The sequence below is a fragment of the Somniosus microcephalus genome, chromosome 1, assembly GCF_052327205.1.
Source record: "Somniosus microcephalus isolate GS21.2 chromosome 1, FLI_Smic_1.0, whole genome shotgun sequence".
Lineage (NCBI taxonomy): Eukaryota > Metazoa > Chordata > Chondrichthyes > Squaliformes > Somniosidae > Somniosus > Somniosus microcephalus.
Window position 1 is genome coordinate 17302308 of NC_140987.1, and position 19926 is coordinate 17322233.

Sequence of the window (19926 nt, forward strand, 5' to 3'; positions counted from 1 at the left end):
GCTCACACTCATCCTTCAAGCTATGATACTCACTCAGAGGAATTACATTAACCTGAGCTTCAGTGTCTAGATTAAACTTAAGCTCTGTGCCCTGTTTTCCTATCTCAATATCGGCAAAGGCTTGCTCAGTCTCTGAAATCTGTTTTTTCTGTGACACAGAATCAATAAACAGTTCCTCTGCATTTGGCTCTCTATCTGGCATTTGGCTGTCACTAACTGTGTGTACTGTTTTTCCAAAAATGGTCCTGCAAACTTTGACAAAGTGGTTCCGTTTACCACATTGCCTTCCTTTGGCAGGGCAGTGCTCCTTTTCTCCATGCATCTTGTTTCCACAATATCCACAGTTTTTGAAGCGTTTTATGTCTGTGTCGCTCATTTTTAGAACTCTCTCTGTTCTGTTCTGAAACACGCTCTCTGGGTGGTGTTCTTTGGTGTGTGTCTATTAACTGCGTGCACTGTCTGTTCACACGAGCTGCTCGTGGCACTGGTTATGGTTTTCAACTGTGCTTGGGCTATCTTGTGCGATCTAGCTATGTCCATAGCTTTGTCCAGCGTTAGCCCGGACCCAACCTTCAAAAGTTTCTCTCTCACTTTAGCTGAATGTATTCCAAACACGATGCGGTCTCTGACCATCTCATCTTTATCTGCATATTCACAGTCTTTTACCAGCAGTTTTAACTCCGTCACGAACTGTTCAAATGACTCACTAGCTCCTTGTACTTTCTCCTGAAACTTGTAACTAGCAAATATCGTATTTGTCTTGGACATCACATATGATTCAAAACGGTCAAAATAACTTTTCAGTACCTTTGCTTCATCCGCGGTGAGAGACCATGTGTTAAAAATGTCTCTCCCTTTTTCTCCGAGCCACAGGAGTAGGTAGCTGCATCTTTCTTCCTCCCCTTTGCTTTTCAGCGGACCCGAGAACATCAACTCCACGTGTTGCTTGAACTTGCGCCATTCTCCAGGTAAGTTCAAAGATTTCCAATCCATTCGAGGCAAGGGAGCTCCAACGATGTCCATTTTCAATCCCTATTCTGACACCATGTCTTGTTTTGAACACTTTGTATAAAAATAATAAATTGCAGGACAACGGAGTATTACAGTTTAACTCTTTTATTAAGCATTAGGTCTGTGATCTTACTCATAGCAGCACCAGTGGGGGAAGCATGGCATTAGGACCCCTAGCCTGGGTCTTCAAAACAATAGTAGTCCTTACAGATGCCTGCAGGCCAATGACAACTCAGCATGTGATCACGTGAATATAATAGGTATTCCTTACAGATGCCTGCGGGCCAATGATAATTCAATATGCAAATGTTGCAGGGTGGTTGGCCCCTTTCAAAACGCTCCCATGAAGCGGCTTGGGATGTTTTACGACGTCAAAATTCCCGTCCTTGTTTTCAAATCCCTCCCTGTCCTTGCCCCCTTCCTATCTCTGTAATCTCCTTCAGCCCCACAACCTCCCCCCCCCACCCCGAGATATCTGAGTTCCTCTAATTCTGCCCTCTTGAACATCCCTGATTATAATCACTCAACCATTGGTGGCCGTGCCTTCAGCTGCCTGGGCCCTAAGCTCTGGAATACCCTGCCTAAACCTCTCTGACTCGCTACCTCTCCTCCTTTAAGATGCTCCTTAAAACCTACCTCTTTGACCAAGCTTTTGGTCACCTGCCCTAATTTATCCTTATGTGGCTCGGTGTCAAATTTTTTGTTTTAAAATACTCCTTGGGACGTTTCACTACCTTAAAGGCGCTATATAAATACAAGTTGTTGTTGTTGTTGTTAAAATCGCTATATAAATGCAAGTTGTTATTGTTAATGCCAGGTGCAGGGAATGAAAATTGACCCCAATGTGTTTAATTTTCAGTGCAGTGAAGATAAAGTATAGTGGAAAAAATGACATGAAATTCAACTTTGAAATGATGATTTTATCTTTCATTGAGCAGTCTCAGGGAAGCGCCAAGTCGCATAGTGCAGCAGGACGCCTGGTTTGAAAAGAGGTCAGAGAACGAGGTAAAGCAAAAAAAAAACAGGAATACCAAATTGGGAACAGTGGCATAGTGGTTAGCTTACTATACTAGTTAATCCAAACTAATGATCCAGAGATAACAACAGAAAACGCTGGAAAAACTCAGCAGGCCAGGCAACATCTGTGGTGAGAGAAACAGAGTCAAATTTTCAGGTCGAAACCCTTCGTCAGAACTGAGAAAGAAAGGCAGGAAATGAAACAGATTAAAAGGACAGTTTGGGGGCTGGGAAATGGGGGAGGGGATGAAAGAAGAGACATCAAGAGATATTCAAGGCGAGACGAGATGGTAATAGGACAGGTAAAGAAACAAAGGATGGCTCTAGATGAAGTGTGAAATGCGCTGGCAGAGTGAGAGACAGCTGCCATGTGGGAGAGAAAAAAAAGGAAAAGGCACAAACCAAAAGTGTGGATAAAAAATATATAAAAATGATAGGGGCCGAGGTTATGATCTGAAAATGTTGAACTCGATATTGAGTCCGGAAGGCTGTAAAGTGCCTAATCAGAAGATGAGGTGCTGTTCCTCGAGCTTACGCTGAGCTTCTGTGGAACAATGCAAGAGGCCGCGGACGGTGAGGTCTGAGTGGGAATGGGGCGGTGAATTGAAATGACAGGCGACCGGAAGCTCGGGGTCACCCTTACGGACTGAATGGAGGTGTTCCGCAAAGCAGTAATGATCCAGAGACGTGAGTTCAAATCCCAATTCAGTTAATTAAATAAAAAGCTAGTATCTGTAATGACCACGAAACTGTCGGATTGTCGTAAAATCCCATCTGGTTCACTAATGTCCTTTCCCAGTCTGGCCTATATGTAACTCCAGACCCACAGCAATTTGGTTGACTCTTAACTGCCCTCTGAAATGGTTTGCAAGCCACTCACAGTTGTACTTAACCGCTATGAAAGACAATAATAAGAATAAAACCGGACGGACCACCCGGCATCGACCTCGGCTATGGACACGACAATGGCACACCAGCCCAGTCGACCCTCACTAACATCTGGGGACTTGCCAAAACTGGGAGAGCTGTCCCGCAGACGAGTCATGCAACAGCCTGATGGAATTACTCTCGGAATCAGCTCAGTGGTATACAGTCGGGAAGAAGTGGCCCCGTGAGTCGTCAACATTCACTCCAGACCCCATGAAGCCTCTTGGCTACAGGTCAATCACGGGCAAGGAAACCTCCTGCTGATTACCGCCTACCGCCCTCCCTCAGCTGATGAATCAGTACTCCTCCCTGTTGAACACCACTTGGAAGAAGCACTGAGAGTAGCAAGCGCACAGAGTGTACTCTGGGTGGGGGACTTCAATGTCCATCACCAAGAGTGGCTCGGGAGCACCACTACTGACCGAGCTGGCCGAGTCCTGAAGGACATAGCTGCCAGTCTGGGCCTGCGACAGGTGGTGAGAGAACTAACATGAGGGAAAGCCTAATTGACCTCATCCTCACCAATCTACCTGTCACAGATGCAACTGTCCATGACAGTAGTGACCACCCGCACAGTCCTTGTGGAGACAAAATCTTGCCTTCACACTGAGGACACCCTCCATCGTGTTGTGTGGCACTACCACTGTGCTAAATGGGATAGATTCAGAACAGATCTAGCAGCTCAAAACTGGGCATCCATGAGGCACTGTGGGCCATCAGCAGCAGCAGAATTGTATTCCACCACAATCTGTAACCTCATGGCCCGGCATATCCCTCACTCTACCATTACCATCAAGCCACGGGACCAACCCTGGTTCAATGAGGAGTGCAGAAGAGCATGCTGGGAGCAGCACCAGGCATACCTAAAAATGAGGTGCCAACCTGGGAAGCTGCAACACAGGACTACATGTATGCTAAACAACCAAAGCAGCATGTTATAGACGGGGCTAAGTGATCCCACAATCAACGGATCAGATCCAAGCTCTGCAGTCATGGCACATCCAGTCGTGAATGGTGGTGGACCACTAAACAACTAACGGGAGAAGGAGGCTCCATGAATATCCCCATCCTCAATGATGACGGAGCCCAGCACGCAAGTGCAAAAGATAAATCTGAAGCGTTTGCAATCATTTTCAGTCAGAAGTGCCGAGTGGATGATCCATATCGGCCTCCTCCTGACGTCCCCACCATCAGAGAAGTCAGTCTTCAGCCAATCCGATTCACTCCTTGGGGGTCACCATTAACCAGAAACTTAACTGGACCAGCCACATAAATACCGTGGCAACAAGAGCAGGTCAGGGGCTAGGTATTCTGTGGTGAGTGTCTCACCTCCTGACTCACCAAAGCCTTTCCACCATCTACAAGGCACAAGTCAGGAGTGTGAGGGAATACTCTCCACTTGCCTGGATAAGTGGAGCTCCAACAACACTCAAGAAGCTCGACATCATTCAGGACAAAGCAGCCCGCTTGATTGGCACCCAATCGACCACCTTAAACATTCACTCCCTCCACCACCGGCGTATCATGGCTGCAGTGTGTACCATCTACAAGATGCACGGCAGCACCTCCCAAACTCACGACCTCTACCACCTAGAAGGACAAAGGCAGTAGGGGCATGGGAACACCACCACCTCCAAGTTCCCCTCCAAGTCACACATCATCCTGACTTGGAAGTATATCAGCCGATCCTTCATTGTCGCTGGGTCAAAATCCTGGAACTCCCTACCTAACAGCACTGTGGGAGTACGTTCACCACATGGATTGCAGCGGTTCAAGAAGGCGGCTCACCACCACCTTCTCAAGGTCAATTAGGGATGGGCAATAAATGCTGGCCTTGCCAGCGCCGCCCACATCCCAGGAATGAATATTAAAAAAAGTCATTCCATTGTCAGATCAAACCATCATTATCATTAACCTGCCCACACTCACTGTCTAGTCTTATGTATTTGTAAGTTTGAATAAATGCCATAGATGAAGGGACCACAAACTATCATGTTAATGTCAGTCAATTGATAAAGAGGAGGCATGAGAAAGGCTGGCTGTACTTAAAGTAGATAAGTCATCAGGACCAGATGGGATGCATCCTAGGATGCCGAGGGAAGTGAAGGAAGAAATCGTGGAGGTACTGGCCATAATCTTCCAATCCACCTTAGAAACAGGGGTGGTGCCAGAGGACTGGAGAATTGCAAATATTACAGCCTTGTTCAAAAAAGGGTGTAAAGATAAACCCAGCAACTACAGGCCAGTCAGTTTAACCTCAGTAGTGGGGAAGCTTTTAGAAACAATAATCAGAGACAAAATTAACAGTCATTTGGACAAGTGTGGATTAATTAAGGCACAGATTTGTTAAAGGCAAATCGTGTTTAACCAACTTCATCGAGTTTTTTGATGAGGTAACAGAGAGGGTTGATGAGGGCAATGCGGTTGACGTGGTGTAAATGGACTTCCAAAAGGTGTTCGACAAAGTGGCTTGCCAGCAAAGTTAAAGCCCATAGAATAAAAGGGATACGAAATTGGCAAAGTGACAAGAAACAGAGAGTAGTGGTGAACAGTTGTTTTTCGGACTGGAGGAAGGTATACAGTGGTGTTCCCCAGGGGTTGGTACTAGGACCACTGCTTTTCTTGATATATATTAATGGCTTGGACTTGGGTGTACAGGGCACAATTTCAAAATATGCAGATGACACAAAACTTGGAAGTATAGTGAACAGTGAGGAGGATAGTGATAGACATAGACAGGCTGGTGGAATGGGCGGACACGTGGCAGATGAAATTTAATGCAGAAAAGTGCAAAGTGATACATTTTGGTAGAAAGAATGAAGAGAGAAAATATAAACTAAAGGGTACAATCCTAAAGGGGGTGCATGAGCAGAGAGACCTGGGGGTATATGTGCACAAATCGTTGAAGGTGGCATGGCAGGTTGAGAAAGCGGTTAAAAATGCTTACAGGATCCTGGGCTTCATGAATAGAGGCATAGAGTATAAAAGCATGGAAATTATGATGAACTTGTATAAAACACTGGTTCGGCCTCAACTGGAGTATTGTGTCCAATTCTGGGCACCGCACTTTAGGAAGGATATGAAGGTCTTAGAGATGGTGCAGAAAAGATTTACGAGAATGGCTCCAGGGATGAGGGACTTCAGTTATGTAGATCGACTGGAGAAGCTGGGGTTGTTCTCCTTAGAGCAGAGAAGGTTGAGAGGAGATTTGATAGAGGTGTTCAAAATCACGAGGAGTCTGGACAGAGTAGATAGAGAGAAACTGTTCCCATTGGCGGAAGGGTCGAGAACCAGAGAACACAGGTTTAAGGTGATTGGCAAAAGAACCAAAGGCGACATAAGAAAAAACTTTTTCATGCAGCGAGTGGTTATGATCTGGAATGCACTGCCTGAAAGGGTGGTGGAGACAGACTCAATCATGGCTTTCAAAAGGGAATTGGATAAGTACCTGAAGGAAAAAGAATTGCAGGGCTACAGGGAAAGGGCAGGGGAGTGGAACTAACTGAGGTGGCTCTTGCAAGGAACCGGCGTGGGCTCGACGGTCTGAATGGCCTTCTTCTGTGCTGTAACCATTCTATGATTCTAAGTTGAAACAGATCTTTAATAATTGTACGATAGCAAAATACTGCGGATGTTGGAAATCCGAAATAACAACAGATAACGCTGGAAAAACTCAGCAGGCCAGGCAACATCTGTGGAGAGAGAAACAGAGTTAACGTTTCAGGTCGAAGACCCTTCGTCAGGACTGAGAAAAAAGCAGGAAATGAAACCGATTAAAAAGCAAGTTTGGGGGCTGGGAAATGGGGGAGGGGATGAAAGAATAAAAGGGAAGTTCTGAGAGGTGAAGAGACATTAAGAGATATTCAAGGCGAGACGAGATGGTAATAGGACAGGTAAAGAGACAAAAGATGGCTCTAGATGAAGTGTGAAATGCGCTGGCAGAGTGAGAGACAGCTGCCATGTGGGAGAGAGAAAAAAAGGAAAAGTCACAAACCAAAATTGTGGATAAAAAATATATAAAAATATGACAGGGGCCGAGGTTATGATCTGAAAATGTTGAACTCGATATTGAGTCCGGAAGGCTGTAAAGTGCCTAATCGGAAGATGAGGCGCTGTTCCTCGAGCTTGCACTGAGCTTCCGTGGAACAATGCAAGAGGCCGAGGACGGTGAGGTCTGAGTGGGAATGGAGCGGTGAATTAAAATGACAGGCAACCGGAAGCTCGAAATCACCCTTACGGACTGAACGGAGGTGTTCCACAAAGCGGTCACCCAATCTGCGTTTGGTCTCCTCAATGTAGAGGAGACCAGATCGTGAGCAGCAACTTTAATAATTGTCTTTACTCACAAGAAGTTGGCATTTGGACTGATCTTCCAGTTAAGGTGATGGAATTAGGGGAGTTTAAAATTCAGGTGGAAGCTTGGCTGGGTGAGTTCATAGAATATTAAAGCACAGGAGACCATTCAGCCCGTGCCGGCTCTTTGAAAGAGCTATCCAATTAGTCCCACTCCCGGGCTCTTTCCCCATAGTTCTAAGAACATAAGAACATAAGAAATAGGAGCAGGAGTAGGCCAATCGGCCCCTCGAGCCTGCTCCGCCATTCAATAAGATCATGGCTGATCTGATCCAAACCGCCAATCTACTATCACAGAACCATCTCCTGAATCTAACAATTAGACACACGAAATAGGAGCAGGATCAGGCTACACGGCCCCTGGGCCCGCTCCGCTACCCACAGGGCCATGACCGATCCGAACCTAGACTCATGTCCAAATTCCTGCCCGCTCCCCGTAACCCTTAATTCCCTTTACTTCTAGGGAACTGTCTATTTCTGTTTTAAATTTATGTAATGATGTAGCTTCTACAGCTTTTTGGGGCAGCATATTCCATGGACCTACCACCCTCTGGGTGAAGTAGTTCCTCCTCATCTCAGTTTTGAAAGAGCAGCCCCTTATTCTAAGACTATGCCCCCTAGTTCTAGTTTCACCCATCATCGGGAACATCTTCCCCGCATCCACCCGATCCAACCCCTTCACAATCTTATATGTTTCAATAAGATCACCCCTCATTCTTCTGAACTCCAATGAGTAGAGTCCCAATCTACTCAACCTCTCCTCATATGTCCATTCCCTCATCCCCGGGATTAACCGAGTGAACCTTCTTTGTACTGACTCGAGAGCAAGTATGTCTTTTCTTAAGTATGGACACCAAAACTGTATGCAGTATTCCAGGTGCGGTCTCACCAATACCTTGTACAACTGAAGCAATACCTCCCTATTTTTATATACTATCCCCCTAGCAATGAAAGCCAACATTCCATTGGCCTTCTTAATCACTTGCTGCACCTGCATACTAACCTTTTGAGTTTCGTGCACCAGGACCCCCAGATCCCTTTCTACTTCAGTACTTTCCAGTTTCTTGCCATTAAGATAATAACTTGCTGAAATAAAGAATAGATTTGCCTTTCTAATCTAGGCTTTATTAACTTTAAAATCCTGTAGCACATCTTTCCACACCCAGTCCCAACCAAAGCTGGAAAGAACTGAATTTAAGATGGCCACCACAAATCACATGACATCAACTACCAATGAGATTACAGCATATATCCCAAGGCAGGAAACAAACAACCAATCACAATACTTCTTACTAAACATAAAGAATAATCACCACATTCACCCCGCCTTTTAAAATATACTCCAACCTAAATAACCTTTACAATTTATAATTAATTATTTACAACTAAAACTATGCACAGACAAGAATAAAACTATTCAACATGACACAATACTAAGTGAACAACAACAAATAGTAACATTGCACATAAGTATTAAGTATCTCTCAACTAAAACAATATAATATAATATTTCAACAATTTTAAAACATTACTATCAATTTAAAAGTCCATTTTCAATCGGTCGACCGGATATCTTGTTCGTGTCGACCTTCTTAACCTTGGTGAAATTCCTTGCCCTCCCACACCAGGAGACACAGAAGTATCTTCTGCAGGAAGGCTATCCATATCCCGATTTTCAACAGTTTCCGGGTTAGAAATCCCATCAGAAGGTAACCTGGGACGGTCATAAACATCCATCAAGGGCTGACTAATAGAAGTATAATTATCTGCAATCGGATTGGAAATATTCGTAGTATCTGTAACAGCATCCACATTATCTGAACCATGACTATTGTTAATATCCTCAGAAGAGGGCTGGCCACCACAAGGAGCCAAGTCTTTAATTGAAACGGTACTTTCTTTCCCATCTTGGAATCGAATATGAGCATATTGGGAATTTGCCTCCAACAGCTCCACCTCCTCCACTAAAGGATCATATTTTGACAATCTAACATGGCGTCGAAGCAGCACAGGTCCCTGCATAGTAAGCCATGAAGGTACCGAATATCCCGTAGTAGATCTCCGCGGATAGTTAAAGAGCCTTTCATGGGGGGTCACATTAGTAGCCGTTGAAAGCAATGATCTAATGGAATGCAGGGCATCAGGCAGTACCATTTCCCACTGTGTATTCTTAAGGTTCCGGGATGTCAAAGCCAACATAACTGCCTTCCAGATCACCCCATTGTATCGTTCGCACTGTCCATTACCCTGGGGATTATATGGGGTAGTTCTACTAGTAGAAATTCCCCGACTCTGAAGGTATTCCTTCAACTGGGAAGACATAAAAAACTTCCCTGATCCGAATGGATATACGCAGGCATCCCAAAGATGACAAAAAGTTGAGTCAGACATTTGATAACTGTAGCAGCTGATACATCTGCACAAGGAAAAGCAAAAGGGAACCTTGAAAACTCATCCACAACAGTAAATATATATCGGTTTTGAGTAGTTGAAGAGGCCCCTTAAAATCGACGCTCAAACGTTCAAAAGGAGAAGTAGCCTTTATAAGATGAGCTCGTTGAGGCTTAAAGAAATTCGGTTTACACCGAGCACAGATGGAACATGAAGAAGTCATCCGCTTGACGTCTTCAACTGAAAAGGGCAAATTCTTACTGCGTACGAAGTGTATCATCCTCGTAACCCCAGGATGACATAAGGCATTGTGAAGATTAATAAGCGTATCTCCGTGAATCACAGAACAATAAGCCCTCGACAGCGCATCAGCAGCAACATTATCCTTCCCCGGACGATAAACTATATCAAAATGGTAACATGCCAACTCAATCCTCCACCTCATTATTTTATCATTCTTAATCTTTCCAAAATGTTTGACATCAAACATAAAGGACACAGACTTTTGATCAGTTACCAACGTAAAATGTCGCCCCGATAAATAATGTCTCCATTTACGCAGTGCTTCTACTATTGCATACGCCTCTTTCTCTATTGAAGAATGCCTTTTTTCACTATTGTTCAAGGTACGTGAGAAAAAGGCCACAGGTCTTCCATTTTGGTTCAGCGTAGCCCCAATTGCAAAATCAGAAGCGTCCGTCTCAATCACAAAAGGAACCTGCTCATCAATAGAATGCACAACTGCTCCAAGGATATCCTTTTTAAAATTATCAAAACACATCCTGGCCTCCCATGATAGAGGATATGTCGTAACCTGAATAAGAGGCCGGATCTTCTGTGAAAAATTTGCAATCCAATTAGAATAATAAGAAAACAGTCCAACAACTCGTTGCAAAGCCTTAGAATTAGTAGGACAAGGTAAATCAATCAATGGTCGCAGACGTTCTGGATCTGGTTTAATCTTGTTTCCCGAGATAATATACCCCAATAGATTTACCTCAGTGGTCGAAAAGATACACTTCTCTTTATTAAAAGTTAAACCAACTTTTTCCGCAGCTTGAAGGAATCTTTTTAAATTAGAATCATGCTCCACCCTTGATTTGCCACACACTGTGATGTCATCTAAGTATGAAAAGGTGTCAGAGAGAGAGTTATCTATATATATAAATCGGTACTTCTGTCATTCTGTCTATCTGTCTATCTGTCTGTCTGTCTGTCTGTCATCGCGTGTGCGCTGCGGGTATGCACTCGAAAGTTACAGGGCGTACCTACGCGCGCGTTACCTCCAAAGAAAGCTTACGCTTCCGAGACGGTTTTAAGCGTATTTACGTTTCGGCCGGGCTAAAATTGCGCCCGCGGTATCCCAAAAACCTTCAACATTCTGCTCATTAGCATCTCATTATCCGCTCATTAGCGACAGAGTGACCGACAGAGTGACCTCGAGCTTGACCAATCGTACGCCGGGTTGCTGGCGTGTGCCGCCGAGCCAATCGGTGCGTGTGTGGCCGGGCTTTATCGTTCTGAACCGAGGTGAGTCGCCGCCATCTTGATTCCAAACTTTTCCTTTCTTTTTCCCGCTTTCTACGTCTTAAAAAAAAACGTTGCTTTTAAAACACATATTGTTTTTAAAAAAAATGATTTAGAAAGTAATTAACTTATCTAATCTCATTAATTTTCCTACCTTTCCCCGTTTTTCCAGGTAGGCCTAGAAGCCTCGGCGTCTCCTCCGCACCCACGCCCGAGCTAGGCACCTCCCGGCCCCACTCGAAGGCTGGAGGGCCAGCCTCAGCCAAGCGCCGCTAGGGTGCACGCGCAGCAGGAGCTGAGACCCGCTGTCTCTCTCTGGCTGGCCGGGGGGCGGGGCTTGCTGAGCGTCCAGCGTTACCCTGGCAACCGGGCCCGCCGGACATCTCGCGCCGCCGCAATCGGCAGTCTTCACCGGGGGGGGGGGGGGGGGGGGGGGCCGCGACCCTGGGGGGGGGGGGCGCGGGGGGGGGGGCGGGGGGGCCGCGACCTTCGGGCGGGAGGGTGGGGGGCTGCGCGCGCAGCAGGAGCAGCTGAGACGTGGCGTCTCTCTCTCTGGCTTGGTCAGCGTCACGGTTACCCTGGCAACCGGGCCCGCCGGCCGACAGAGACGCCGCGTCTCAGCTCCTGCTGCGCGCGCAATCGGCGGTCTTCACCTCGGGGGGGGGGCGACCCCCGCCCTCCCTCCCCTCCCTGCCCTCCCTTCCCCCTTCCCTACATTCCTCCCCCCCCGCCCTCCCCACCTTCCTCCCCCCCGCCCTCCCTTCCCCGCCCTCCCCCCTCCCCCTCTCTCCCCCTCCTCCTGCCCTCCCATCTCCTCCCTCCCCCCCTCCCTCCCGCCCTCCCTTCCCCTCCCCCCCTCTCCCCCCTTCCCCTCCCCCCTTCCCCTCCCCCCCTTCCTCTCTTCACCCCAGTCGCTCTCTCTCTTCCCCCCAGTCGCTCTCTCTCTTCCCCCCAGTCGCTCTCTCTTCCCCCCCAGTCGCTCTCTCTCTCTCTTCAAACAACAACATTCCCTCGAAAAAGCCTCGGCACCGCCGGGCACTTCAGCTAGTCACTTATAAAAGCATCCATTGCCCGTTGAAAACAAGCAACACCATTAGTAACACCAAATGGTATTCGGCAAAACTGATACAGCTTTCCGCCAGCCTCAAAGGCCGTATATGGTTGATCCTTCTTAACAATAGGAATCTGATGATAAGCACTCTTTAAGTCAATAGTGCTAAAAACCTTATACTGAGATACTTTGTTGATAAGCTCATCAATCTTAGGCAAGGGGTACGCATCTAATTGAGTATACCTATTAATAGTTTGGGAATAGTCTATCACCATTCGTTTCTTATGTCTCTCGTTAGTCGTGACAACTACCTGTGCTCGCCAAGGCGAACAACTAGGTTCAATGATTCCTTCCAATAAGAGACGTTGAACTTCAGAATTAATAAATTCTCTATCCTGACTGCTATACCTTCTTGACTTGGTAGCAATTGGCTTACAATCCGGCATCAAATTGGAAAAAAGTGATAATGGAGAAATGGATAATCCACAAATAGATAAAAGTGGCTTAGTCCCTCCAAATGAAAAACTGAGAGACTTGTGTAACTGCAGCACATCATGACCATTCAAATATCCGCAGAGATTAGGCAAAACAGATAGGCGTATATCAGTATACGTAGTACCTAGAAGAATCAATTTCACAAGGCAACAACGGGCTACTTGTGAAGTGAGAGTCGTCTGAGCCATACACACCTGATACGTAACAGGCGAAATTTTCAAATGCTTCTCCTTCGCAAACTGAAGACTTATAAAACTCTCGGTACTGCCCGTATCTATAAGGGCCTTCACTTCCAACCCATTAACTTGGGCCGTAACTATAGCTTTGTTTAGGCCATGAGCAAATGCAGCAGAAATTGATGCAAAAAACGCCCTATCTAAAGGCTGAATAGTCACAGAGGAGGTAATTGAACCTGATGATTTACACACACGTGCGTAATGACGTCTCTTGCCGCATTTACTACACACAGCCTCCAAATCGTTAATATAGATTGTAAAGAGTTGGGGACCCAGCACTGACCCCTGCGGAACACCACTAGTTACTGATTGCCAGTCTGAGAATGAACCATTTATCCCAACTCTCTGCCTTCCGTTAGATAGCCAATCCTCTATCCATGCCAGAATATTACCCCCAATCCCGTGATTTTTTATCTTAAGCAATAATCTTGTGTGGCACCTTGTCAAATGCCTTTTGGGAGTCTAAATACACTACGTCCACTGGTTCCACTTTATCCACCCTATATGTTACTTCCTCAAAGAACTCCAGCAAATTTGTCAAACATGACTTCCCCTTCATAAAACCATGCTGACTTTGTCCTATTAAATTATGATTATCCAAATGTCCTGTTACTGTCTCCTTAATAATGGACTCCAATATTTTACCTACCACAGATGTTAGGCTAACCGGTCTATAGTTTCCAGCCTTCTGTCTACTGCCCTTTTTAAATAAGGGTGTTACATTAGCAGTTTTCCAATCTGCCGGGACCTTTGCCGAGTCCAGGGAGTTTTGGAAAATTATTACCAATGCATCCACAATCCCTACCACCACTTCCCTCAAGACCCTAGGATGTAAGCCATCAGGTCCAGGTGATTTATCCGCCTTGAGTCCTATTATTTTACCGAGTACCACTTCCTTAGTGATTTTGATCGTGTTTAGCTCCTCCCTCCCTATAGCCCCCTGTTTGTCCAGTGTTGGGATATTCTTAGTGTCTTCTACTGTAAAGACTGATACAAAATATTCATTCAGTGTTTTTGCCATCTCCATATTTCCCACCATTAATTTCCCGGTCTCATCCTCTAAGGGACCAACATTTACTTTAGCCACCCTTTTTCTTTTTATATAACTATAAAAACTCTTACTATCTGTTTTTATATTTTTTGCTAATTTACTTTCATAATCTATCTTCCCTTTCTTAATCAATCTTTTTGTTATTTTTTGCTGTCTTTTAAAGTTTTCCCAATCCTCTATCCTTCCACTAGATTTGGCTACCTTATATGCCCTTGTTTTTAGTCGAATACTATCCTTAATTTCTTTACTTAGCCACGGATGGCTGTCTTTTCTTTTACACCCTTTTCTTCTCAGTGGAATATATTTTTTTTGGAAGTTGTAAAATAACTCCTTAAATGTACACCACTGATCATGTATCGTCTTACCATTTTCCCAATCCACTCTACTCAATTCCGCTCTCATACCTTCATAGTCTCTTTTATTGAAGCTTAGCACGCTTGTTTGAGATCCAACCTTCTCACCCTCTAATTGAATATGGAATTCAACTATGTTATGGTTACTCATTCCAAGGGGATCCTTTACTAGGACATTTTTAATTAATTCTGTCTCGTTACACAGGACCAGATCTATGGTTGCTTGCCCCCTGGTCGGTTCAGTTACATACTGCTCAAGAAACCCATCCCTAATACACTCAATGAACTCATCCTCAAGGCAGCCCTGCCCAATTTGATTTGTCGAATTAATATGATAGTTAAAATCCCCCATAATTATAGATGCTCCCTTATTACAAGCCTCAACTATTTCCTGATTGATACTCCGTCCAACAGAGTTGCAACTGTTCGGAGGCCTATAGACTACGCCCACTCGTGTTTTTGTCCCCTTATTATTCCTTACATCCACCCAAACTGTTTCATTATCCTGATCTTTTGACCCAATATCATTTCTCTGTATTACAGTGATTCCTTCCTTTATTAACATAGCCACCCACCTCCCCTTCCTTCCTGCCTGTCCTTCCTGATCGTTAAATAACCTGGTATGTTTAATTTCCAGGCATTGTCACCCTGCAGCCGTGTTTCTGTAATGGCCACAAGATCATACCCATATGTAGTTATTTGTGCCATTAGCTCGTCTACTTTGTTACGAATGCTACGTGCATTCAGATAGAGAACTTTCAAATATGTTTTGTGACACTTATTTCCTGCTTTTGCCCTTTTTATTACTTTACCTTTTACTCCATACCTTCTGCCCCTTCCTGACACGCTCTGGTTTTAATTTCCCCACTGCTGCCTAAGTCTATGACCTTCTCTGTTGTCATTTTTATTATTTGCTCTCTAGGAACCTCCCCCCCACTAGTTAGTTTAAAGCCCTCTCTACAGCCCTAATTATATGATCCGCCAGGACTCTAGTCCCAGCACTGGCCAAATGAAGCCCGTCCCAATGGAACAGCTCCCTCCTGCCCCAGTACTGGTGCCAGTGTCCCAGGAAGCAAAACCCATTTCTCCCACACCAGTCTTTGAGCCACGCATTTAACTCTCTAATTTTATTTGTCCTAGCCAAATTCGCTCGTGGCTCAGGTAAATTATTAACCTTGAGGTTCTGTTTTTTAATTTGACCCCTAGCTGCTCATACTCCTTTAACAGAACCGGCTTCCTAGTCCTATCTACGTCGTTTGTACCAACATGGACCACGACAACTGGATCCACCCCCTCCCACTGCAAGTTTCTTTCCAGCCCAGAGGAGATGTCCTTAACCCTGGCACCGGGTAGGCAACACAGCCTACAGGACTCTCGCTCTCGGCTGCAGAGAACTCTATCTATCCCCCTAATAATACTATCCCCTACCACTACAACATTTCTATTTACTCCCCCCTCTTGAATGGCCCCCTGTTCCACGGTGCTGTGGCCAGGTTGCTCATCCTCCCTGCAGTCCCTGCTCCTGTCCCCACAGGGAGTAAGAACCTCGAACCAGTTGGTCAAGAGCAAGGGCTGCGGCTCCTCCAGCTCTACCTCCTGGATCCCCGTACCTGCCTCACTCGTACTCACACCGTCCTGTCGCTGACCATGGCTACATCTGAATTACTTAACTTCATAGGTGTGACCACCTCCTGATACACAGAGTCCAGGTACTTCTCACCCTCCCTGATGTGCCGCAGTTTCTGAAGCTCAGACTCCAGCTCATCAACACGGAGCTGGATTTCCTGTAGCAGCAGATACTTGTCACAGACGTAATCACCGTGAGCCTCAATGGGGTTCACCGGCTCCCACATCTCGCAACAGTAACACATCACCTGCTCCATTCTATGTAATTAATTAAATGTTTTATTGTTAGTTATGGACACCCTCTGCCCGATTTTAGATGCTAGTATCCCCTTTAATTAATTGGATTTAAATTAAATCAATCCCTCTAGTTACACCAGTTAAATGGTTTACCAACAGTCACTCTGCACCAGAAAGGCCTTATTAACTACAACCCAGAGTTAAAGTTTGAAAAGAGCACCTAACACCCCACTTACCCTAACTCACAGCACTCTTTGATGACTCGCACTCAGTGCTTGCTCGCACTCGGACTGGTCTTTTTATACTGTTTGTTTGTTTACAGCCGAATGAGTCACCCCTGCTGATTGGTTAGAAAACTGGTTTCCACTGCCTGCTGTGCCAATTTACTCCTGCTGCAGTGTAACCTTGTTTTACTCTTCTTAAACCAACAGAATCCCAAATATTTAACTTTTCCCCTTTACTTAAACTGCTTAAAGTAATCTTATCAAGAATGATTTAAAGAGAAATAACAATTAAAGAACTCTCACTCTTACCCAAACTCACAGCACTCTTTGATGACTCGCACTTACCCTTTAACTAATTAATTAAAATTAAATGAATCCCACCAATTTCACTTCAGTTAAATGATATATTTAAGGGCCCTGGTTTACAAACTATCCCTGGTACACCACAGCAACCTTAAAAACAATAAACCACAGACTTTATGTTTTAAAACAAGAGAAATACTCCAACCAATCACCTATCTGTTTTGTGGTGACGTCACACCTTGAATACTTTTTACCTCTCTCCTTGCCTGAGATTGGTACGCCTACCTGAGCCTCTGGGGCCTCTTGTAGTCGCTCTGCCGCGCTGCTCTGCCTCCACCCGCTGCCGATGCCGCACTGAGGCCTACCTGAGCCTCTGGGGCCTCTTGTAGTCACTCTGCCGCGCTGCTCCGCCTCCACCCGCTGCCGATGCCGCACTGAGGCCTACCTGAGCCTCTGGGGCTTCTTGTAGTCGCTCTGCCGCGCTGCTCCACCTCCACCTGCTGCCAATGCCGCACTGAGGCCTACCTGAGCCTCTGGGGCCTCTTGTAGTCACTCTGCTGCGCTGCTCCGCCTCCACCCGCTGCCGATGCCGCACTGAGGCCTACCTGAGCCTCTGGGGCCTCTTGTAGTCGCTCTGCCGCGCTGCTCCGCCTCCACCCGCTGCCGATGCCGCACTGAGGCCTACCTGAGCCTCTGGGGCCTCTTGTAGTCGCTCTGCCGCGCTGCTCCGCCTCCACCCGCTGCTGATGCCTTCAAGTATATATCCAATTACCTTTTGAAATATTACTTTTGGTGTTTGTTCTTGGGACGTGGATGATGCTGATGAGGCAACTGGTATTGACCATCTCTCGTTGCACCAAGGCCATTAAGTCAACCACATAGTGTAGGACAGGAGTCATGTGTAGGCCAGACCGGGTAGGGGTGGCAGATTCCCTTCCCTGAAGGACATTGGTGAGCCAGTTAGGAACAAGCGGATACACGATAGTGCTTCCTGATTTCCCTCCTGAATGGCCTAGCTCTAAATTTTAAGATTATGCCCCTCATTCTTGACTCACCCAACCAGAGGAAATAGTTTCTCTCTACACTATTGGGTTTACAAGGTCATTTTTTTTGGTACACACCTTACCACATTTATTGAATTCAATTTCACACTTGTCCTGGTGCGATTTGAACTCAATCCTTGGGTTGCTAGTCTAGTACCATAATCACTAGGCTTGATGGGCTGAATAGACTTCTCATATGCTTGACTTTTTCTTCCAATTTTCTTAGGTGCTTTCTCTTTAGAGTGAAACGCCCTGCAACACTAGATTGACCCCTGGGATGAGAGGGTTGTCTGATGAGGAGAGATTGAGTAGATTGATCCTATACTCTGGAGTTTAGAAGAATGATCTCATTGAAACAAACAAGATTCTGAGGGGGATTGACAGGGTAGATGCTGAGAGGTTGTTTCCTCTGGCTGGAGAGTTTGGAACGAGGGGGCATAGTCTCAGGATAAGGGGTCGGCCATTTAAGACTTAGATGAGGAGGAATTTCTTCACTCAGGAGTGTTGTCAACCGTTGGAATTCTCTACTCCAAAGAGCTGTGGATGCTAAATCATTGAATATATTCAAGGCTGAGATTGATAGATTTTTAGATTCTAGGGAAAGCAAGGGATATGAGGATCGGGCAAGAAAGTGGAGTTGAGGTCGAAGATCAGCCATGATCTTATTGAATGGCGGAGCAGGCTCGAGGGGCCGGATGGCCTACTCCTAATTCTTATGTTCTATGATCTTAACACTGGCAGTTGGTACATTAGAGAGGTCACCAGGAGCATTATCGCGGTGAGGAGACACATTACAGAAGTGATCAGGTGTATTAGAGGTGTTCCAGGGCATTGTGGAGGAGATCTGGTACATTATGGACGTGATCAGTTTCATTGCATACATCTGCTACATTAGAGGTTGTCCAATGTATTAAAGAGGTGCATTGAACCACCTCTATAATGCGCCTGATCACCTCATTAAGGGAGGCATAGTGTTCCCCGGAGAGGCTAGCATTGCAAGGGTTAACGCAACTCCTTCCCCTTCACTTCCCCCTCCACCCAGCTTGTGTGTATGGGAGATAGAGGGTTCCCTGGAATTGCTGGCACTGCAAGGGTCAACCACCCCTCCCCACGTCTATGGGAGGTATAGGACTCCCCAGAAAGGCTGGAAATGTAAGGGTTAACACCTCCCTTCCCTCCCTCCACTGTGTGTATGGTGTAATTATGTATGGTGTACATATGATGTAATTAAATCAATGTAGACAAACAATAAATGTGCAGTTAAAATTGGAGACAAACAAACAAAATACTTCCCACAGGGGCGGGGGGTGACGCAGGGCTCGCCAATCTCACCGACACTCTTTAATATTTACATTAATGGATTGGCAAAACTACTTGAACAATCTACAGCACCCGGCCTCACCCTATATGAATCCAAGGTTAAATTCCTCCTCTATGCCGACGACCTGGTTCTGCTGTCACCAACTAAGGAGGGTCTACAGCAGAACCTGGACCTGCTGGAGACGTACTGCCAGACTTGGGCCCTGACAATAAATCCCCCAAAAACCAAAGTCCTTGTGTTCCAGCAAAGATCCAAACAACATGGACCCACAATAAATTTCACAGTAGGAACAACCAAAATTGAACAAACCACTCACTACACATACTTGGGCTTAAAAATCAGCTCTACGGGAAACTTCAAACTGGCTGTGAATGAACTGAAAGAGAAAGCAAGAAGGGCTTTCTATGCCATCAAAAAATCAATCCAAATAGAAATCCCAATTAGCATTTGGCTCAAAATTTTCAAATCAGTAATTGAACCAATTGCACTCTATGGCAGTGAGGTCTGGGGACCACTAACACAACAAGATTTTGCAAAATGGGACAAACACCCAATTGAGATCCTACATGCGGAATTCTGTAAAAGTATCCTCCGGACTCAAAGGAAAACAGTAAACAACGCATGCAGGGCGGAACTAGGCCAATACCCATTAATAATCACTATCCAAAAAAGAGCCACCAAATTTTGGAATCACCTACAAATGAGCAACCCCCAATGCTATCACTACGACGCCCTGAAATGCCAAGAGCTGACCATAAAG

General features: G+C 45.7%; 1 protein-coding gene across 3 annotated transcripts in view; it reads right to left on the reverse strand.

Annotated features, from left to right (window-relative positions):
* Positions 1-8411: 8411 nt before the first annotated feature.
* Positions 8412-19926, reverse strand: part of slc5a6a (solute carrier family 5 member 6a) — a 130058-nt gene continuing 118543 nt past the window's right edge. The window contains exon 17 of one of the 3 annotated variants that reach the window (XM_085970600.1): positions 8412-9022. In XM_085970600.1, coding sequence (XP_085826726.1) covers positions 8848-9022 — 175 coding nt within the window. In that variant the 3' untranslated portion in view covers positions 8412-8847. Of the gene's footprint in view, positions 9075-19926 lie in introns of all 3 variants that reach the window. The other 2 variants (XR_015074215.1, XR_015074226.1) reach the window with 2 other exon arrangements.